Here is a 16190-nt window from a genome sequence, read left to right as displayed (position 1 = left end):
CGCTTGTATCCTTAGTTTATATTGACTGTATCCTAGTATGATTTGATCTATTATAACCTATGACTATTATTAAGTGTTGTACCTTATGATTCTTGACTCTTAACGAATGTATATTTTTTTTATGTATACTGAGAGCATTTGCACCAAGACAAATTCCTTGTGTGTCCAATCACACTTAGCCAATAAAGAATTCTATATATCTATATATAAAAACAAAAACAAAGCTTGTAAAAGCAGCTGGTTTATTGCAGGTGAAGAGATCCGGTGTCGCATTCTTCTCTAGCCTGTCAGAATTTGTTCCAATCCTCACTCATGTCTTTCAGGATTTCTTCCTGTGCCACATGTTTCGATCATGTTAACAAGTTAACACTTGGGATGGGAGACCACGCAGAAATCTCGGAACAATAGGGAAGTTGGGAAAACAAAAACAAAAAAATCACCCTGGGAAGGTGTTGGTGGAGATTTTCAGTCATCCAGGTCACAGTTGTCACAAAGGTGCTTTTTTTCAGAAGGTAACCCACTGGGTTTTTTTCCCCTTTGAGGAAGAAGAAAAGGAAAGCGTTTCTTTCTCATCCAAGAAAGTGCATGGGTTGATTAATTGATTCATCAACCGATGAAGTTTCTTGGATGAGAAACGAAAAGTTTTGTTCTTCTTCCCCAAAGGAAAAAACAACAACAGTCCAGTTGCCTTTTGAAAAAGCAGATTTGAGACACTCTGGGAAGAAGACAGCGGCCAGCCGCTTCCCTATTGTCGGAAGTTCCCGGTTCTCCTGCATGGAGCGGAGAGCCCAAAGCAGGGGGCTCCAACCGTGGCAACTTTTAAGACTTGTGGACTTCAACTCCCAGAGTTGAAGCTGGCTGAGGAACTCTGGGAGTTGAAATCCACAAGTCTTAAAAAGTTGCCAAGGTTGGAGACTCCTGGCCCAAAGTGCTCCCTGCTTTCGGCTTCATGAAGGCGAACCGGCCACTTCCGGTAACAGGGAAGCGGCTGGCCGCCGTCTTCTTCCCAGGGAAGAAGCCCAAGGCAAACCCTCTTGGAAACCAGGGCTGCTGGGTGCTCCCCGAGTTTGCTTATGGCCTGGCAGACCTTTCATTACCCAAAGTAGATAACATGACCATGGCTAGCCTCTTGGAAATGCCATATTCCGCCCCCCCACCCCATACCCGTCTGGTGCATCCTCCAAAAGGTTCCCCGGAGCGGCTTCGCCACACTTCCTGCCCGCTTCCTCCGGGGACACGCCGCACTTCCTCTGCTTGCCCACCGCCTCCCCTTACCCCTTTCGTATCATTCCCCCACCCCCACCCCCTTGTCATCCAACGAGACGAACATCGAGATCGCCGCCTCCCTTCGTCTCACAGGCAGCCGCTGCCTTTGCAGCCGGGGCGGGAGAAGGAGGAGGAAAAAGAGGAAGGGAGGGGATCCCTGCAATTCCAGCTCATTGCTCCCACCCACCCACTTAGCCAGCTGCGGCCGCCCCGCCCCGCGCCTCCATTTCCTCTCTCCTTCCTCCGCGGTCCTAGCGCTCAGCCACATGGAGCCGCAGAGAAAGGGGAGAGCCCCTCCTAGACAAAGGAGCCAGCAGGTAAGGCTGGGGAGGGGGTGGGGGACGGACGGACGGATGGGGCGAAAGGGGGACCCGCCGCTGAGGATGGGCTTAGCTCCGCAAAAGCTCCTCCGGCTCTGCTTTTCTCTTTTCTCCCTCCCGCCTGAAGGACGAGCGCCCGAAGCTGCTCCCGATGCCGAGCCCTGATGTGCCCTCTTTCCCCCCGCCTGGCAGGTCGCTGTCTCCCGGTCCTAAAGCCAGCCATTTTGCCGCCCGGACGGGCAAAGAGCCGCTTTGCTTTGGATGCGAAGAGCGGCCGCTGCTGCGGTCTCCTGCGCCGGTGCTGCTTGGCATCGCCCGCTTTGGGCGGCAGAGAGGCCAGCGGGTGCGGCTAACCTTTTCCGTCTCCCGTCGGGAGTCCTAGAGACAGCCATTTTGCAGAAGGGGGCTCCTGGCTGGCGGAAAGCTTTGCCTCTCTCTCTCTCTCCCTTTGCGATGCTGCAGTTGCGAGCACGGCTGGCGGGCATCGGCCGCTGCTGGATGCTGGCCCCGGAAGCCGGCCAGATCGGCACCCGCAGTCGGCCTTCGAGCGCTCGGCATCTGCTGCTGCTGCTGGGACCTCGCTAGTTAATTTGTTTCCCTTTGGGCAAACTGTGTTGCAAACAGCCTCGCTTTCCCGGTTGGATTGCAGGTAGTGCCAGAGGTTGTCCCTGCGGGATGGGAATGAGAGAGCGCTTGGACGGATGGTTAGGCGGTTCTCAACATGCAGGCACAAAGGGCGTGCGAGCAATCCACACCCGCCTTTCCTTTGTCCCTTCGGTTTGTTTCAAGAAAAGAAAAAAAAAAGGGGGGGTTGTTTTTCCTACTAGCTCCCGGTAAAAGAGAGCCGTCTCCTGGGGACGGTTCTAACAGTAGATCTACTCACTGACGCGATTGTGACCCGCGCCGTCCAATTGCTGGAGTAGGATCATCCTATCCCCTTTGCCACGGAATGGACCTTCTTGGTAGTGGCACCCCTGGCACGGGATAGTCTCCCATGGGAAGTATGGCTGATCATTCTGCTTTCCCCTTAAATCAGTGTTTCTCAGCCTTGAGCATTTTAAGATACTGGGCTTCAATTCCCAGAATATCCCAGCCAACCATGTTCCGAAAGTGGACTTGGTTTCGTCTGTGAAGATGCTTTACTTCTCTCATCCAAGAAGCTTCTGACCAAATGGCGGAGGAAGACATATCCTTCCATCCTCCACCATTTTGTCAGAGCAGAAGCAGCTTCTTGGATGAGAAGCCAAACATCTTCAAGGAAAAAATAAAGTCCTGTTCCATTTGGGGGAGGAAACACTTTGGGACAACCATGACCTGGATGATTGAAAGTCTCCATAGACATTTAATCTAGATGGATTTTTCTGAGAGGGGAAAGAAGGCCTAAGCTGCCCTGCAAGCATATCTGCAAATTCTGCTGCCTGAATTGTGCTGGTGTGTGCTCACTGGCCAGGCACCCCACAGCAGGGGTGGGCAGACCTTAGCCCCAGACTTCTACTGCCCAGCCTTGTTTTTCCAGTCCCCCAGAGCACTCCCTCATTGACTATGAAGATGACCCTTGGCAGCAGAAGGCTGAAATAAGTGTTGAGCAGTTCATCTTTCCAGAATGAAGAAAAAAAAAGAGAAAAGAAAAAACTGTGCTAAACCTTCTGTAGGTTTATCTCCTATTTTGCCTTTCTAAAATTAACAATAAACACCCATTCACGACTGCCAAGCTCCATGCTAGAACAGGGGTGATCTCCCTCTCTCTTCCCCCTCTCCCTTCTTCTCCCTTCCTTTCCCTCTGTCCCTCTCTTCTCTGTTGCCCACCAGACTAGGTGTGCTCAGAGGCACTGCTGCACAGTCTTATGCGTACTATTCCTAGGCACGCATCTGGGGGTACCTTTAAACCCTGGGCAAACCTTTCTTTTGCAGGTCGTTATTTATTCAGCAGCAAAACTCTGTCTCCTGTCCTAGTTGGAAACAGTTCAACCTTGTTTTTTTGCACCTGCCATCATTTTCTGAGACCCTCTACTACCGCTCCAGGTTTTGAGTTCCTCAATGCTACATGAAAGGAAGCTTGTGAACAATTGCAATTCTGCTTGGCAAATTCCAGGCACTCCACTTGCAAGAGGCTTGTAATTTTATTTTACCTTCCTCCAAAATCTCCTGTAATTCTAAGTCTGTCTGCTTCTGATGGCCTTCCTTATCCTCTCCCCTTGTCCCTCCAGAAGCTGAATCCAACCCTTTTGCAAAGAGCAGGCAATTTCCCCACCATCTGTTCTGGCAGGGTGGAGGAAAAAAACAACCCTTTCCATCTATTCCCCTCACCCCTGAGTTACAGATGCTGACATCTTAACATTACAGACTCTTTCTTTTTTTAAAAAAAAATCTGATTTTGGAATGCAAAGTAAACTTGTGTGTACCTTTTCTTTCTGCTTTTTTTTTTGGTCAATTGCACACTCCTTACAAACAAAATTTCATACAACTTCTTGCATCTCATAATAATTAGGATACCATATGCATTCCTCACAAAATGTGCATACAAACAACAGGATAGATGTCACTCCCACTAAAGCCTTGAAGAAGAGATGCCAGTTTTCCCAATCTTGCACCTGGCAGTTGTGTTGGATTATAAACCAAGCCCCCTCCCCACTTGGTGCTCATTCCACACAGCCTGTAAAAGTCACCAGATGGAAGTCAAGGAGGGAAAGGAAAAATAAAATAAAATAAGAGCTATGGAATGCCAGGTAGGTTGGGTCATATAAAAGAGCCATATCGTCTTGGTTTTGTCTGTTCCTGTGCCTTAATTTTGTTTCTCTTTCAAAGCTGTTTCTCTTCAAAAGATGTAGGCTAGAGATCTTAACTCAGGAGTCATGACATCAATAGCATCCCCAGTTTTGGTGGCACAAGGATTCTCAAAAGCAGATCATCCCAATTTCCACTTCCCTGCCCACAATCTCCCACTATCCTGACAAAATGTAGCCACTTAACCACCAAATTCCAGGGATTTTTAAAGAATGGAAATGGAAAGAGTTATCTTCCTAGAAGATTATTGGCTCATCCCTACCCATACAATCTCCAGCTGCCCAAATAGACCAAATTAGGCAAAACAGGGCAAAAAGAAAAAGAGCCAATTTAATCTAATGGTTAAGACACCAGGCTACAAAACAAGAGACCCCGAGTTCTAGCCCCGCCATAGCCATGAAAACCAGATGGGTGATTTTTGAGCCAGTCAGTCTCTCTCAGCCCAATCCACCTCACAGGATTGTTGTAGTGGGGAAAATAGGAGTAGGAAAGAGTATCCTGTGTGTTTGCAACTTTAACTTATTTGTAAAAATAATAAAGGTGGGGTACAAAACAAACACATAAAATGGTTGTAACCTGCCAGTGAGATCATTGTTTTTCTTCTGGTTTGTTCAGGGTGGGAGTCATGCTTCCCAATTTTGGGAAAGTTGCTAATCCCATTAAAACTATAGATTTCCTCACCCCACCCCACTGAGACTGGCCAGGACTATCTTAGCTCTCCCAATAATGATTTAGTGAAGCTCTGCTACTTATCTGCTTCTCTCTGTTCCCACTCAAAGACGTCCCACACCATACGGCTCTGCTTCACTAATGTGTTCAGGTTTAAAAAGCAAATGCTGTCTCTGTGAGATTGAAAGAGAAGGGAATTTTTCTGCTGCCTTCCAGTATGTCGTTGGGGCTGGATCTAGATTTTTTTTTTTAGCTCCTCTCCATCCGTGCTGGCTGAGGTTGAACTGAATGTACTTGGAGGTCTGTAATGACAGAAGCCAGCTCCAATAAATGGAGAGGCCTTTTCAGACTGGAAAAAAAGGAAATGCCTAAATGTTTAGGTCCAGTTGCCACTCAGCTGGTGCCTGAAGATAAGATCCTGATAAGTGTGAGTATCTGTTGACAGATTTCTAAGTTGATTTTACATCCAATTTTTGGCTTGTTTACTCTGACCCTGAACCAGGAAGCTGAAATTTAGCTGAGAGAAAATTCAGTTTTTTAAAAAAACAAGTCTGACTTTCTAAAGGTGCTTTAAGTTGCAAATATTCATAACTTCAGATGTTTGGTGCTGCTCTTCTCTTTGGGCTTGGAGGTTTAAGGGAGTTTTCTTTCTTACCCTTACTGGATCACTGTGCCACTTGCACTGCTCTCTCTCTCTCTTTCTCCCCCACTCTCTTTCTCCCTCCCTCCTCCCTCTCCCTTCCCCTCTTCCTCCCATCCTCCCTCTACTTCTCCCTCTCATGTATGTGTGTATGTATTGTGTGTAGGTAGATAGAGATAGATAGATATAGAGATAGATAGATAAACATACACACGCACACGTATGTATGTATGTTTGTGTGTGTGTGTGTGTATCTCTGGTTATTCGGGTTTTCTTCCGTGTAAAATTGGAAGTATCTAGGTGACGTTTCGATGAAGTCTCATTCATCATCTTCAGGCTTGTGTCTTTGGCTTTGTGCTTCTCAGAGTACTGTGAGCTTGCAGCTGCTTCTTCCTTTTAACTGCTAGTGGGGTGTGTGACTTGATTGGGTGGGGGTTGGCTGTGTTCTGATTGGGTGGGGGTGTGTTCTGTTCAGGTGGGGCTTGGTTGTGCTCAGGTTGTGCTCAGCCAAGCCCCCACCTGAACAGAACACACCCCCACCCAATCAGAACACAGCCAACCCCCATCCAATCAAGTCACACCCCACTAGCAGTTAACAGGAAGAAGCAGCTGCAAGCTCACATTACTCCGAGAAGCACAAAGTCAAAGACACAAGCCTGAAGATGATGAATGAGACTTCATCGAAACGTCGCCTAGATACTTCCAATTTTATGTGGGAGAAAACCCGAATAACCAAAGATACACATACAAATACCCGCGAAAACCTCAGAAAACACACACGCACACTAAGGCAAAGGTACATGGTATGCCAGAAACAGGGCCATGCAAACAAGTGAAACCACCCGCGGGATGCAGGCAACATGCAAACCATGTTCCCTCCTGTCTGCGAAAAACCTCTCTCCATGGAAATGGTCCCTGGTGGCCAAAATTTGGTTGCCGCTGGTCTGAGGTAAACCTTGCAGTCCAGGAGGATTTGAACTGAGGTCAGTGCATGGTCCAGAAAATGAGCATGCTTTCCCCGTATTTTTCAGGCTGAGGGTAGGCATGATTAGAGGAAAATGAAAATATCCCATGTACACAGGCTAATGTAGTTGTTGATTTTGCACTACAGATAGTCCTTGACTTAAAATATTGTTAAGCATGCAGTTACAGTGGTAAGGCCTGCTGGTTGTTAAGCAGCACGTCAAATGACCACAACCAATTTTACAACTTTTTTGCAGAGACTGTTAAATGAACAAGGTGGTCATAAAATGAATCTATTGTTCACAATGGGCATTTTTGCCGGAAACCAAAAGTAAATACCAGTTTCTGACAAAAACATAAAACAGAATCATGTGGCAGCTGTTGCTGAGCTCCCCAAATGTGGTCATGTGACTGCAAAGGTGCAGCTGTTGAAACTTCAAATCTGGGTCGTAAGTACCTTTTTTCGAAGTTTGTGTGGTAATTTTGATTGCTAAGCAACCTGTCATAAGTTGAGGACTACCTGTACAGGCAGTCCTCGGCTTACAATTTAGTGACCGATTGATGTGACAAAGGCACCAAAAAAAGAAATATATGGCCTTTTTTCACTTTTACGACTGTTGCAGCATCCCCAAGGTCACGTGATCAAAATTCAGACCCTTGGCAACTGACTCAGACTTATGACGGTTGCAGTGTCCCGGAATTGTGTGATCTCCTTCTGCGACCTTCTGACAAGCCAAGTCAATGGGGAAGCCAGATTCACTTAACAACCGCATTACTAATTTAACAACTCCAGTGATTCACTTAATAACTGTAGCAAGAAAAGTTGTAAGAAGGGGCAAAATTCACACAACATGTCTCAGTAACAGAAATTTTTGACTCGGTTGTGGTCGTAAGACAAGGACCACCTATATAATTCCCCTCTTTTATGGTATTATCTGGTTATTTTGTCACTGAAGGAAAGCAGGAGAGCCTTCAAGGGCTCTGGAAAGACCACATAAATTGATGGGGAAGTTACCTGTAAACCATATAAAGAGACAGTTTGTAAAGGTAGTGACCATTATTGTGTATTTTAGGCAGCATCCTCTGGAAAGATGGCTGAAGCAGAAGAAGGAGAGGTTGGAGTCGAAGTGAAGCTAGAGGAGGAGGATGAAGATGAAGAGCCCGGATACATCCAATCTGGGCGGCGGTACAGGTGCCTGACCTGTAGCAAGACTTTCCCTAGTGTGCCACGGGTGCTGCGCCATTTAAAGTCCCACGTGGCTGGTACTGTGGATGGCATAGCTGCCAAACTCTCTTGCCCTAATTGCAGGAAAGAGTTTCCTGACCGGGCTCAACTTCGCAAGCACCAGCTCAGCCACCAAACAGAGCGCCCCTATCAATGCCAGCTTTGTGCCAAGACTTACAAAACTGCCCCAGAGCTGCGGAACCACGGGCGTAGCCACAGTGGCGAGAAGCCCTTCGTTTGCCACGAGTGTGGCAAAGCGTTCATGCAGCCCGTTTGCCTGCGAGTCCACATGGCCCGGCACACCGGAGACCTGCCCTTCCGCTGCCAGCAGTGCCACAAGGGCTACGGCACTCTTTCCAAGCTGAAGATCCACCAGCGTTCACATACAGGTGAGAAGCCGTACTCTTGCAGCGAGTGCAGCAAGCGCTTTGCCGACCCCTCGGTGTTCCGGAAGCACCGCCGGACCCACGCTGGCCTCCGCCCTTACCAGTGTGAGGTATGCCGCAAAACATACGCCGAGCTGAAGGATCTCAAGAATCACGAGCGTTCCCACACTGGTGAACGCCCCTTCTTGTGCCAGGATTGTGGAAAGGCCTTTTCCCGATCCTCATCGCTGGCCTGCCACCAGCGTATCCATGCGGCCCACAAGCCCTACCGCTGCAACCTCTGCGGGAAAGGCTTCACCCAGCTGTCCTCCTTCCAGAGCCACCAGCGGACCCACTCTGGCGAGAAACCTTTTCTCTGCCCGCAGTGCGGACGCATGTTCAGTGACCCCTCCAGCTTTCGCAGGCATCAGAGAGCCCACCAGGGCCTCAAGCCCTATGCCTGCGATAAGTGCGGAAAGGCCTTCCGCCAACCGGCCGACCTGGCCATGCACCAGCGCATTCATACTGGCGAGAGGCCCCATAAGTGCTCGCAGTGCGACAAGAGCTTCGTGGCTTCGTGGGACCTCAAGCGCCACCTGCTGGTGCATTCTGGCCAGCGCCCTCATCAGTGTGGGGAATGTGGCAAGAGTTTTGCTGAACGGGCCAGCCTGACCAAACACTACCGTGTTCACTCAGGCGAGCGGCCGTTCAAGTGTGGCCGCTGCGGCAAAGCTTTTGTGGTGTCATCCAGCCTCCGGAAACACGAACGCACCCACAGCAACGAGAATAGCGAGGACAAGACCACCCCTGCGGGCAACCAGGATCCGCTCCTCAGCGACCCATCAGCCATTGTGGTCGCCACCGTGGTGCCTGCCTGTGGGGAGTGTGGGGAGGTCTTTGCCTCCACCCAGGAACTACGCCGCCATGAACGCCTGCTGCATCCTGGCCTACGCCCGTTTCCATGTCCAGAATGCGGCAAAGGCTTCTCGGACCGGGCCGGCCTGCGCAAACACGAGCGGATCCACTCGGGGGTCCGTCCCCACGCCTGTCCCCACTGCTCTAAAGCCTTCCTGGGTGCCTCAGACCTGCGCAAGCACCTCAAGACCCATGTGGCCCTAGAGAACAGGAGCACCGAGGACACCGTGGTGACTGCCACCATCATGACCTACGAATCCCTCCTCCCCGCTCACCTCCATCCCCATGACGACGGGACAGAGACAGACAAGGACTCTCCCTCGGACTGCCTGCCTGACCCCCTCACGGAACCCTCGTAAGCTCCGCCTCCCTCCTGCCTTTGCCCTGCCTGTGATTGGGTGAAAAGAAGCCAGCTCTGTTGCTTAGAAGCCCTTTGCGTACTTTGATGATTGCTCAGTCTTGCCTTGTGATATGTGGACCGCGCTCTTTCAGGGCCCTCCCGTCCAGCATGGCTCCGTAGCATTTATCTCTAAGCAGGTTTTGATTTGCTTCATCACTGGCTGTGTGTGGCTGTCTTTCCTCCTACCCTCCATTGTTGCCCACACCAGATGTTCACTTGCCTGCCTGGGAGAGAATTAAATGTGCCTGGTGTGTCTGTGTGTAAGAGGGAGAGGGAGATAAAGAAACCAGACTCACGCTTTTGAAAATTTGGTCAGCAAAAGCGGTCTGACATCTTGTGAGATCGCACATGTGTGTGTGTGGGGAGGTGTGTTTCTGTTGTGTGCGGGGTTGTGCGCATTCATCTTAAGGTGTTTCTGCAACCTTTGTGAGCTGCTGGTGTTTTTTTAAAAAGAAAAATAAACCCACAGGACTTTTTTTAAGGGCAAGAAAAATTAAATTAAGAAAATTAAGGGAGGAAGCAAAGAACAATGATCTTTTCTTCTTGGAGAGTTCTATAAATTATCCGAGGGTTTCCTTGCTTGTAAGAAAAGATTTAAAATAAATACCTTGCTTTTTTTTAAAGGGGAAAATTGACTTGGATTGCATGTGGGAGGTGCACATTTTTTTTTAGTGTGAGGGACACAATCCTTATATTATCCTTATCTATAGAAATTTATCTCACTTATTGAATTTCATTTCAAGTTTTACTTTATTTCTGTATTTATTATATCTATTTACCATTGCCATCAAAAGCCTCTCAGCAATAAAGGCTCTTTGACTGCAGAGGAAAGGTTGTGAAAATCTTCCTGTTTTCCTTTCTTCTCCCACTACACTTCCAAGAAGAAGAAAAAACCTCACAATCTTGATCCTTCTACCAACCGATTACGGCCATGAATCTTCTGAACTCTGATTGGCTGGTTTGCTGTGATGTCACTGAAGGTTCATTTGCTCAGGGATCAAAGCAGCCCGGTTGCATCTTTTCTGAGTGAAGATACATTTATTACTGGGAACAGGGTTTAACTAGTGGTGGGATTCAATTTTTTTTACTACTGGTTCTGTAGGTGTGGCTTAGTGGGCGTGGTGTAGTTTGGTGGGCGTGACAGAGGAAGAATACTGTAAAAACTCCATTCCCACCCCATTCCAGTGAAAGAATACTGCAAAATCCTATTCCCTCCCCTCCCCACTAACCTGCTTTCCAGCTGCGTTCTCCTGTGCGGGGCAACAAAAAAAGACCCAGCCAATCAGCAGGGACTCAATGGGAGGCAGAGAACAGATGGGGGCGGGGCCTGTCAGCGGTGTATTTGCTGGTTTTCCGAACTACTCAAAATTTCCACTGCCTGCTCTCCAAAACTGGTCAAAACCTGCCAAATACAACCTCTGGTTTAAACCACCCATAGGATTCTCAGGAAGAGATTCTGACAAATTAAAAGAACAGAATGGTGGAACAAAGAGGACTGGAATAAGAGGGCAATGTGTAGGCGAGATGTTAGGAATTGGTGACTTTCCAGGTGTGGTTGAACCATAGCTTCCGTCACCAGCAGCCATGCATGCTAGTTGTGGCTAAGAAAGGCCAGGAAGTGGGGTGGGGGAGAGAGAAATGAAATCAAGCAAAGATGAATCCTCTTGTTGGCCCAGAAGACAATCATCATCTTCCAAAGAGTCTTCTCAAAAATGGATTCTTCAGATACATCTTTGTTGTCAACTCTGATCTGAAGAGTTGTTGGAGGATTTCTGGTTGGGAGGTATCCATATTTGTCCAACTGTGGGGAAAATTAATGGTAGAAGATGGGATAATTAGTCCAGTATAAAATATGAGATTCTGCAGCTGGTTCACAGAAGGAGAAACCAAGGAGAAAGTTAGATGGGCAAAAGGTAAGGAAGCAAAAACAGAATAGACGGACACTCATGGGGTGCCTAGGCAAGTAAGGAAGTGTCTGCAGGCAAATAACCAAGCACACGACCAGGGTCTCCACACAAATATTTTCTTCTTGACCTACAGGCAGGAAGGAATGGGTGGGTATCTTACATGGAGTTCCAGTAACTCTGACTGGGACATCTTGTTTGGGTGTCATCATGGCAATATTATGACCTGACAGTCCTCCAGAAAATGGCTGAAGAAAGGCGAGGTACACTCTTAGACTTTTCTGTGGCGGGGGGGGGGAATCCCTTACTCCTGGCCCAGTCTTCAGCAACATGGAATAAACATCTCCTACAGTCTTGCCATTTGAAATCCAAAGTTCAAAACATTCTCAAAGATCCATCTCACCCAGGGCACCCCCCCGCTTTTTTTAAACTATTACCATCTGGCAGATGGTACAGGATAATAAAAACAAGGACAAATAGGCTGAAAAACAGCTTCTATCCCAGGACTCTGTTGAATTCTACTGTATAATGCAGTGTTGGTGTTGTGTCGGGAGGGGTGTTAATTCAATGTGTGGAGTGTGAAGGATGTGTGTGTTTATTTTCATGGTCATGATGTGCATTGAAGATGGTGTTTGATTTCGTTGTACGAGGTGCAATGACAATAAACTAAACTAAAGGGCACAGGGTTGAATTGGTATCTTCAAAGGGGTGATTTTCAATTGGATGGATTTCAACTTCCAGAATTCTCAGCAATGGTCTTTCTGGCTAGATGATTCTGGGTGTTGAAGTGCACAAATCCAGAGGGCAGGACACCCTATTGAGGAAGGATAACATCTGCTTCCACTTTTTCTTACAGGAGGCAACTGGACTTTCTGGTTTTTCTTTGAAGACATCTCACTTCTTGTCCAAGAAGCTTCTTCAGCTGTGAGAAGTGAAACATCTTCAAGGAAAAACCAGAGAATCCAGTTGCCTCTTGAAAAAGCACCTTTGGGACAACTATGACCTGGAGGACTGAGAATCTCCACAGACATCTAGAACTAAGGAGAAACTTCCTAAAATGAGAACAATTAACCAGTGAAAAAGCTTGCCTTCAAAAGTTGTGGGTGCTCCATCTTTGGAGGCCTGTAAGACTGGACGGCCACTTGTTTGGAATAGTGTGGAGGACTGGACTAGAGGACTTTCAAGGTCCCTTTCGACTTGTTATTCTATTAAGTCTTAAAAGTCACCAATGTTGGACACCTTGATACAAACCACAATAGCTTCTTCCTCAATGGTTTTCATTAGTCACCTCTGTTTCTAGGTTAATCTGAATAAGAATGTGAGAATAAATCCCACACATACCCTTCCTGAAACTTGGTGGTCAGTGGTGTCATATGAATAAACCCCTGAAAACCTGCACACATGACTATGCAGAAAAGATGATAACATAAGATGCAGACCACTATTTTATTCCATTACATGTGGCCCTCTAACCGTAACCACGGGCCCCACTTAAAATTGGCCACCATCTTGTACTATAGTTTCCAAATCCAGATGTTTCTCTGCACAAGCTTTGGATCCAAAGTCTGCTTCTGAAAACACAAATGGTGGATATTCCAGGATTGGATAGCCTAGAAAACGTCTACATTGGATTAAGGAAGCCAGGTGTAAATGGGCCAGGGCAGATAGGTAAAAGGAAATCACAGGAATGCCCCTAATAAAGTTTTTATCCTAAGATGTGCAAACAACTGAAGTATCATTATGAGTGACTCTAGAGAATATTTATGAGAGCCAGTTTGGTGTATTGCAGGGGTATCAAACTTGCAGCCCATGGGCCCAGTTTAGTGAAGGGGAAAAATGTTGCAATATGTCACATAACATGTGAGTTTGACACCCCTGGGGTATTGGGTAGTCCTTGTCTTACAGCCACAACTGAGCCCAACATTTCCATTGCTAAATGAGAGGGTAGGTGAATGCCCCATTTTACAACATTCCTTATTAAGGGAGTAACTGCAGTTGTTCAGTTAGTAACATGGTTGTTAAGTGAATCTGGCTTCCTCATTGACTTTGCTTGTCGGAAGGTCGCAAGAAATGATCACATTCCTCAGTTGGTTGGGGAATTCTGGGAGTTGAAGTCCACACACTTAAAATCACTGAGATGGAATAATACTGTGCTTAAGTACAGGCTGGAAAGTACCACAGATTGAACTCTGGTCAATTACCAAAAACACAACAAGCCCTCATTGCTAGCTGATCGTCAGGAGGGTATCTTGGGGAAGGTGTATATCTTTAAGGATTATGAATGTTATCCTGTTGAGTCTTTAAACCTTTCCTGATAATGGAATAGTCCAGTGGACAAAAAATTGCTGCATTGTCACAAACCAGCTTTGATTAAAATAGTGTGGATAAAATCTTGGTTGCATTGCAAGCAGAACAGATATTAAAATATATGAATTCCGGAAACTAAAGTCCATCTGGCCACATAGCCATGACCACAATCAAGGGATAGTCTGCACCCTCTCAGCCTACTTACAAGGTTTCTGTGAAGATACAGAATGGGTAACCAGAAGGATGTGCTTTGAAGAAAGAAAAGATAACTCAAGAAAGCCATTTTAATGAGGATTTCATTGTTGTGTGAAGTTTGATAAGAATTTACATCTCAGAATCACACCGTGTTTTGTTCTTCAATAACTGAGTCACCACTTCACTGGGAAATTGATTTTAAAATCATCATAGGAGATGTTCATTTATGCATACATATCTTACACAACTTAAGGGATAAAAAACACACCTTCTCCAGGTACAACTGAAAGTCTGTCAATCTATCTATCTATCTATCTATCTATCTATCTATCTATCTATCTATCTATCTATCTATCTTCTATCATTAGAAATCAGCTCTCAGATCACCATAGATTAACTCCAAGGTCAACTTCAGACCGATAAGTAAGCAATACCACAATCAAGAAACTTCCAAAGAGTCATCTGTAAACAGCCCAGCCAAAGGATCTTTGTTCCCACCCACCCACACAGACAGGGCAAATCATCAGAATATAAACTGACAGCAAACAGCACTCTTTAATAGCACTGATGATATTACCTAGTTTGTTAGGGTAATGAAATGTCAGCAAGAAAACAAGAAAGAGAGCACCAAGGACCCCTCATTTCAACTCTCAAAATATTCTCCTTTATTGGATCTATCTATCTATCTATCTATCTATCTATCTATCTATCTATCTATCTATCTATCTTCTATCATTAGAAATCAGCTCTCAGATCACCATAGATTAACTCCAAGGTCAACTTCAGACCGATAAGTAAGCAATACCACAATCAAGAAACTTCCAAAGAGTCATCTGTAAACAGCCCAGCCAAAGGATCTTTGTTCCCACCCACCCACACAGACAGGGCAAATCATCAGAATATAAACTGACAGCAAACAGCACTCTTTAATAGCACTGATGATATTACCTAGTTTGTTAGGGTAATGAAATGTCAGCAAGAAAACAAGAAAGAGAGCACCAAGGACCCCTCATTTCAACTCTCAAAATATTCTCCTTTATTGGATCTATCTATCTATCTATCTATCTATCTATCTATCTATCTATCTATCTATCTATCTATCTATCTATCTATCTATCTATTTATCTCAATCTAACCAACTAGCTATGTCTAATGTTTCTGTTATCAGAGAGGTTTGGAAGAAAAATGGGGGAATTGGATCTGATAGATTTTCAGACAGATAAATGTTTTTCTGCTTCTTAAGAATGAAGGGGGAACAACTATGCAGGAAGCAGATCTCAGCTTCTGAATACTTTGTGTGGCCTTCAGCTTTCCTGCTAAAACATCCTCTTTGCATTTTCAAACTCTATTAACACAACCTGTTGATTGAAATTATTTTGGCTTTGCAGTTAGGATTTTCAAAACAACAGAATCAGCCTTAGTGTAGTATTTCCTACATTTGATTTATGTTGGTCCCTTGCTTCTAACTCCACACAAGATGGAGAACAAAATGTTTCTATGAAGCCCAGAAAAACCACCATCATGAAAGTCACTCCTGCTTTTATGTAACAGGAATCACTATAAGCAGTCCTTGACTTACAGCCATAATTGGAACATGTATTGCTCAGTGATTTGGTCATTAAGGGAGATATGCCCAATTTTACAACCTATTTTTACTGCTATCACGAAATGAGTCACCATGGAAAGGTTGCAGATGGTGATCTCCTGGCCCTGGGATGCTGCAACCACAGTAAATATATGCCTGTTGCCATGGGTACAAATTTTGTGCACGTGACCCTGGGAATGCTACAATAGTTGTAAGTGCGACGACCGGTTATTAAGTCACTTTTTTCAGTAACATCACTAAAAATAGCAACAGCACTTAGACTTATATACTGCTTCACAGTGCTTTTACAGTCCTCTCTAAGTGGCTTACAGAGTCAGCTATTGCCCCCAAAAATCTGGGTCCTCATTTTACCCACTTCAGAAGGATGGAAGGCTGAGTCCACCTTGAGCCTGGTGAGATTTGAACTCCAGAACTGTTGGCAATCGGCAGTCAGCAGAATTAGCTTGCAATACTGCATTCCAATCACAGTGCCACTACAACTCTTGGTTGTAAGGTGACTGGCTGTACTCAGAAGTGCTGTGGAATGATATTTAAAAGTAATGCACTGCAGATATTTTTCTGGCCACACGCCTAATTACCCACAGTTATGTCTGTGCCCGTTCCTAAAAAACCCTCTGCCCATTCCTATAAC

At 46.1% G+C, this 16190-nt stretch overlaps 1 protein-coding gene across 3 annotated transcripts; it reads left to right on the top strand.

Moving 5' to 3' along the window:
• The first annotated feature begins 1139 nt into the window (after positions 1 to 1139).
• On the top strand, positions 1140 to 10378 carry ZNF668 (zinc finger protein 668). Of its 3 annotated transcripts, none has more exons than XM_026721111.2 (2): positions 1140 to 1583; positions 7716 to 10378. In XM_026721111.2, the coding sequence occupies exons 1-2, from the start codon at positions 1533 to 1535 to the stop codon at positions 9504 to 9506; spliced, it is 1842 nt and encodes a 613-aa protein (XP_026576896.1). In that variant the 5' UTR covers positions 1140 to 1532; the 3' UTR covers positions 9507 to 10378. The 3 variants fall into 3 exon arrangements, with proteins under 3 accessions (XP_026576896.1, XP_087774367.1, XP_087774366.1); XM_087918241.1 differs by lacking the exon at positions 1140 to 1583 and adding an exon at positions 2140 to 2235; XM_087918240.1 differs by lacking the exon at positions 1140 to 1583 and adding an exon at positions 3498 to 5466.
• Positions 10379 to 16190: the final 5812 nt, after the last annotated feature.

Source organism: Pseudonaja textilis, chromosome Z, assembly GCF_049901715.1.
Source record: "Pseudonaja textilis isolate UNSWEBS1 chromosome Z, rPseTex1.2, whole genome shotgun sequence".
In the NCBI taxonomy this organism is placed as follows: domain Eukaryota; kingdom Metazoa; phylum Chordata; class Lepidosauria; order Squamata; family Elapidae; genus Pseudonaja; species Pseudonaja textilis.
Note: the sequence above shows the minus strand (reverse complement) of the source record. Positions and strands in the feature narration are given on the sequence as shown.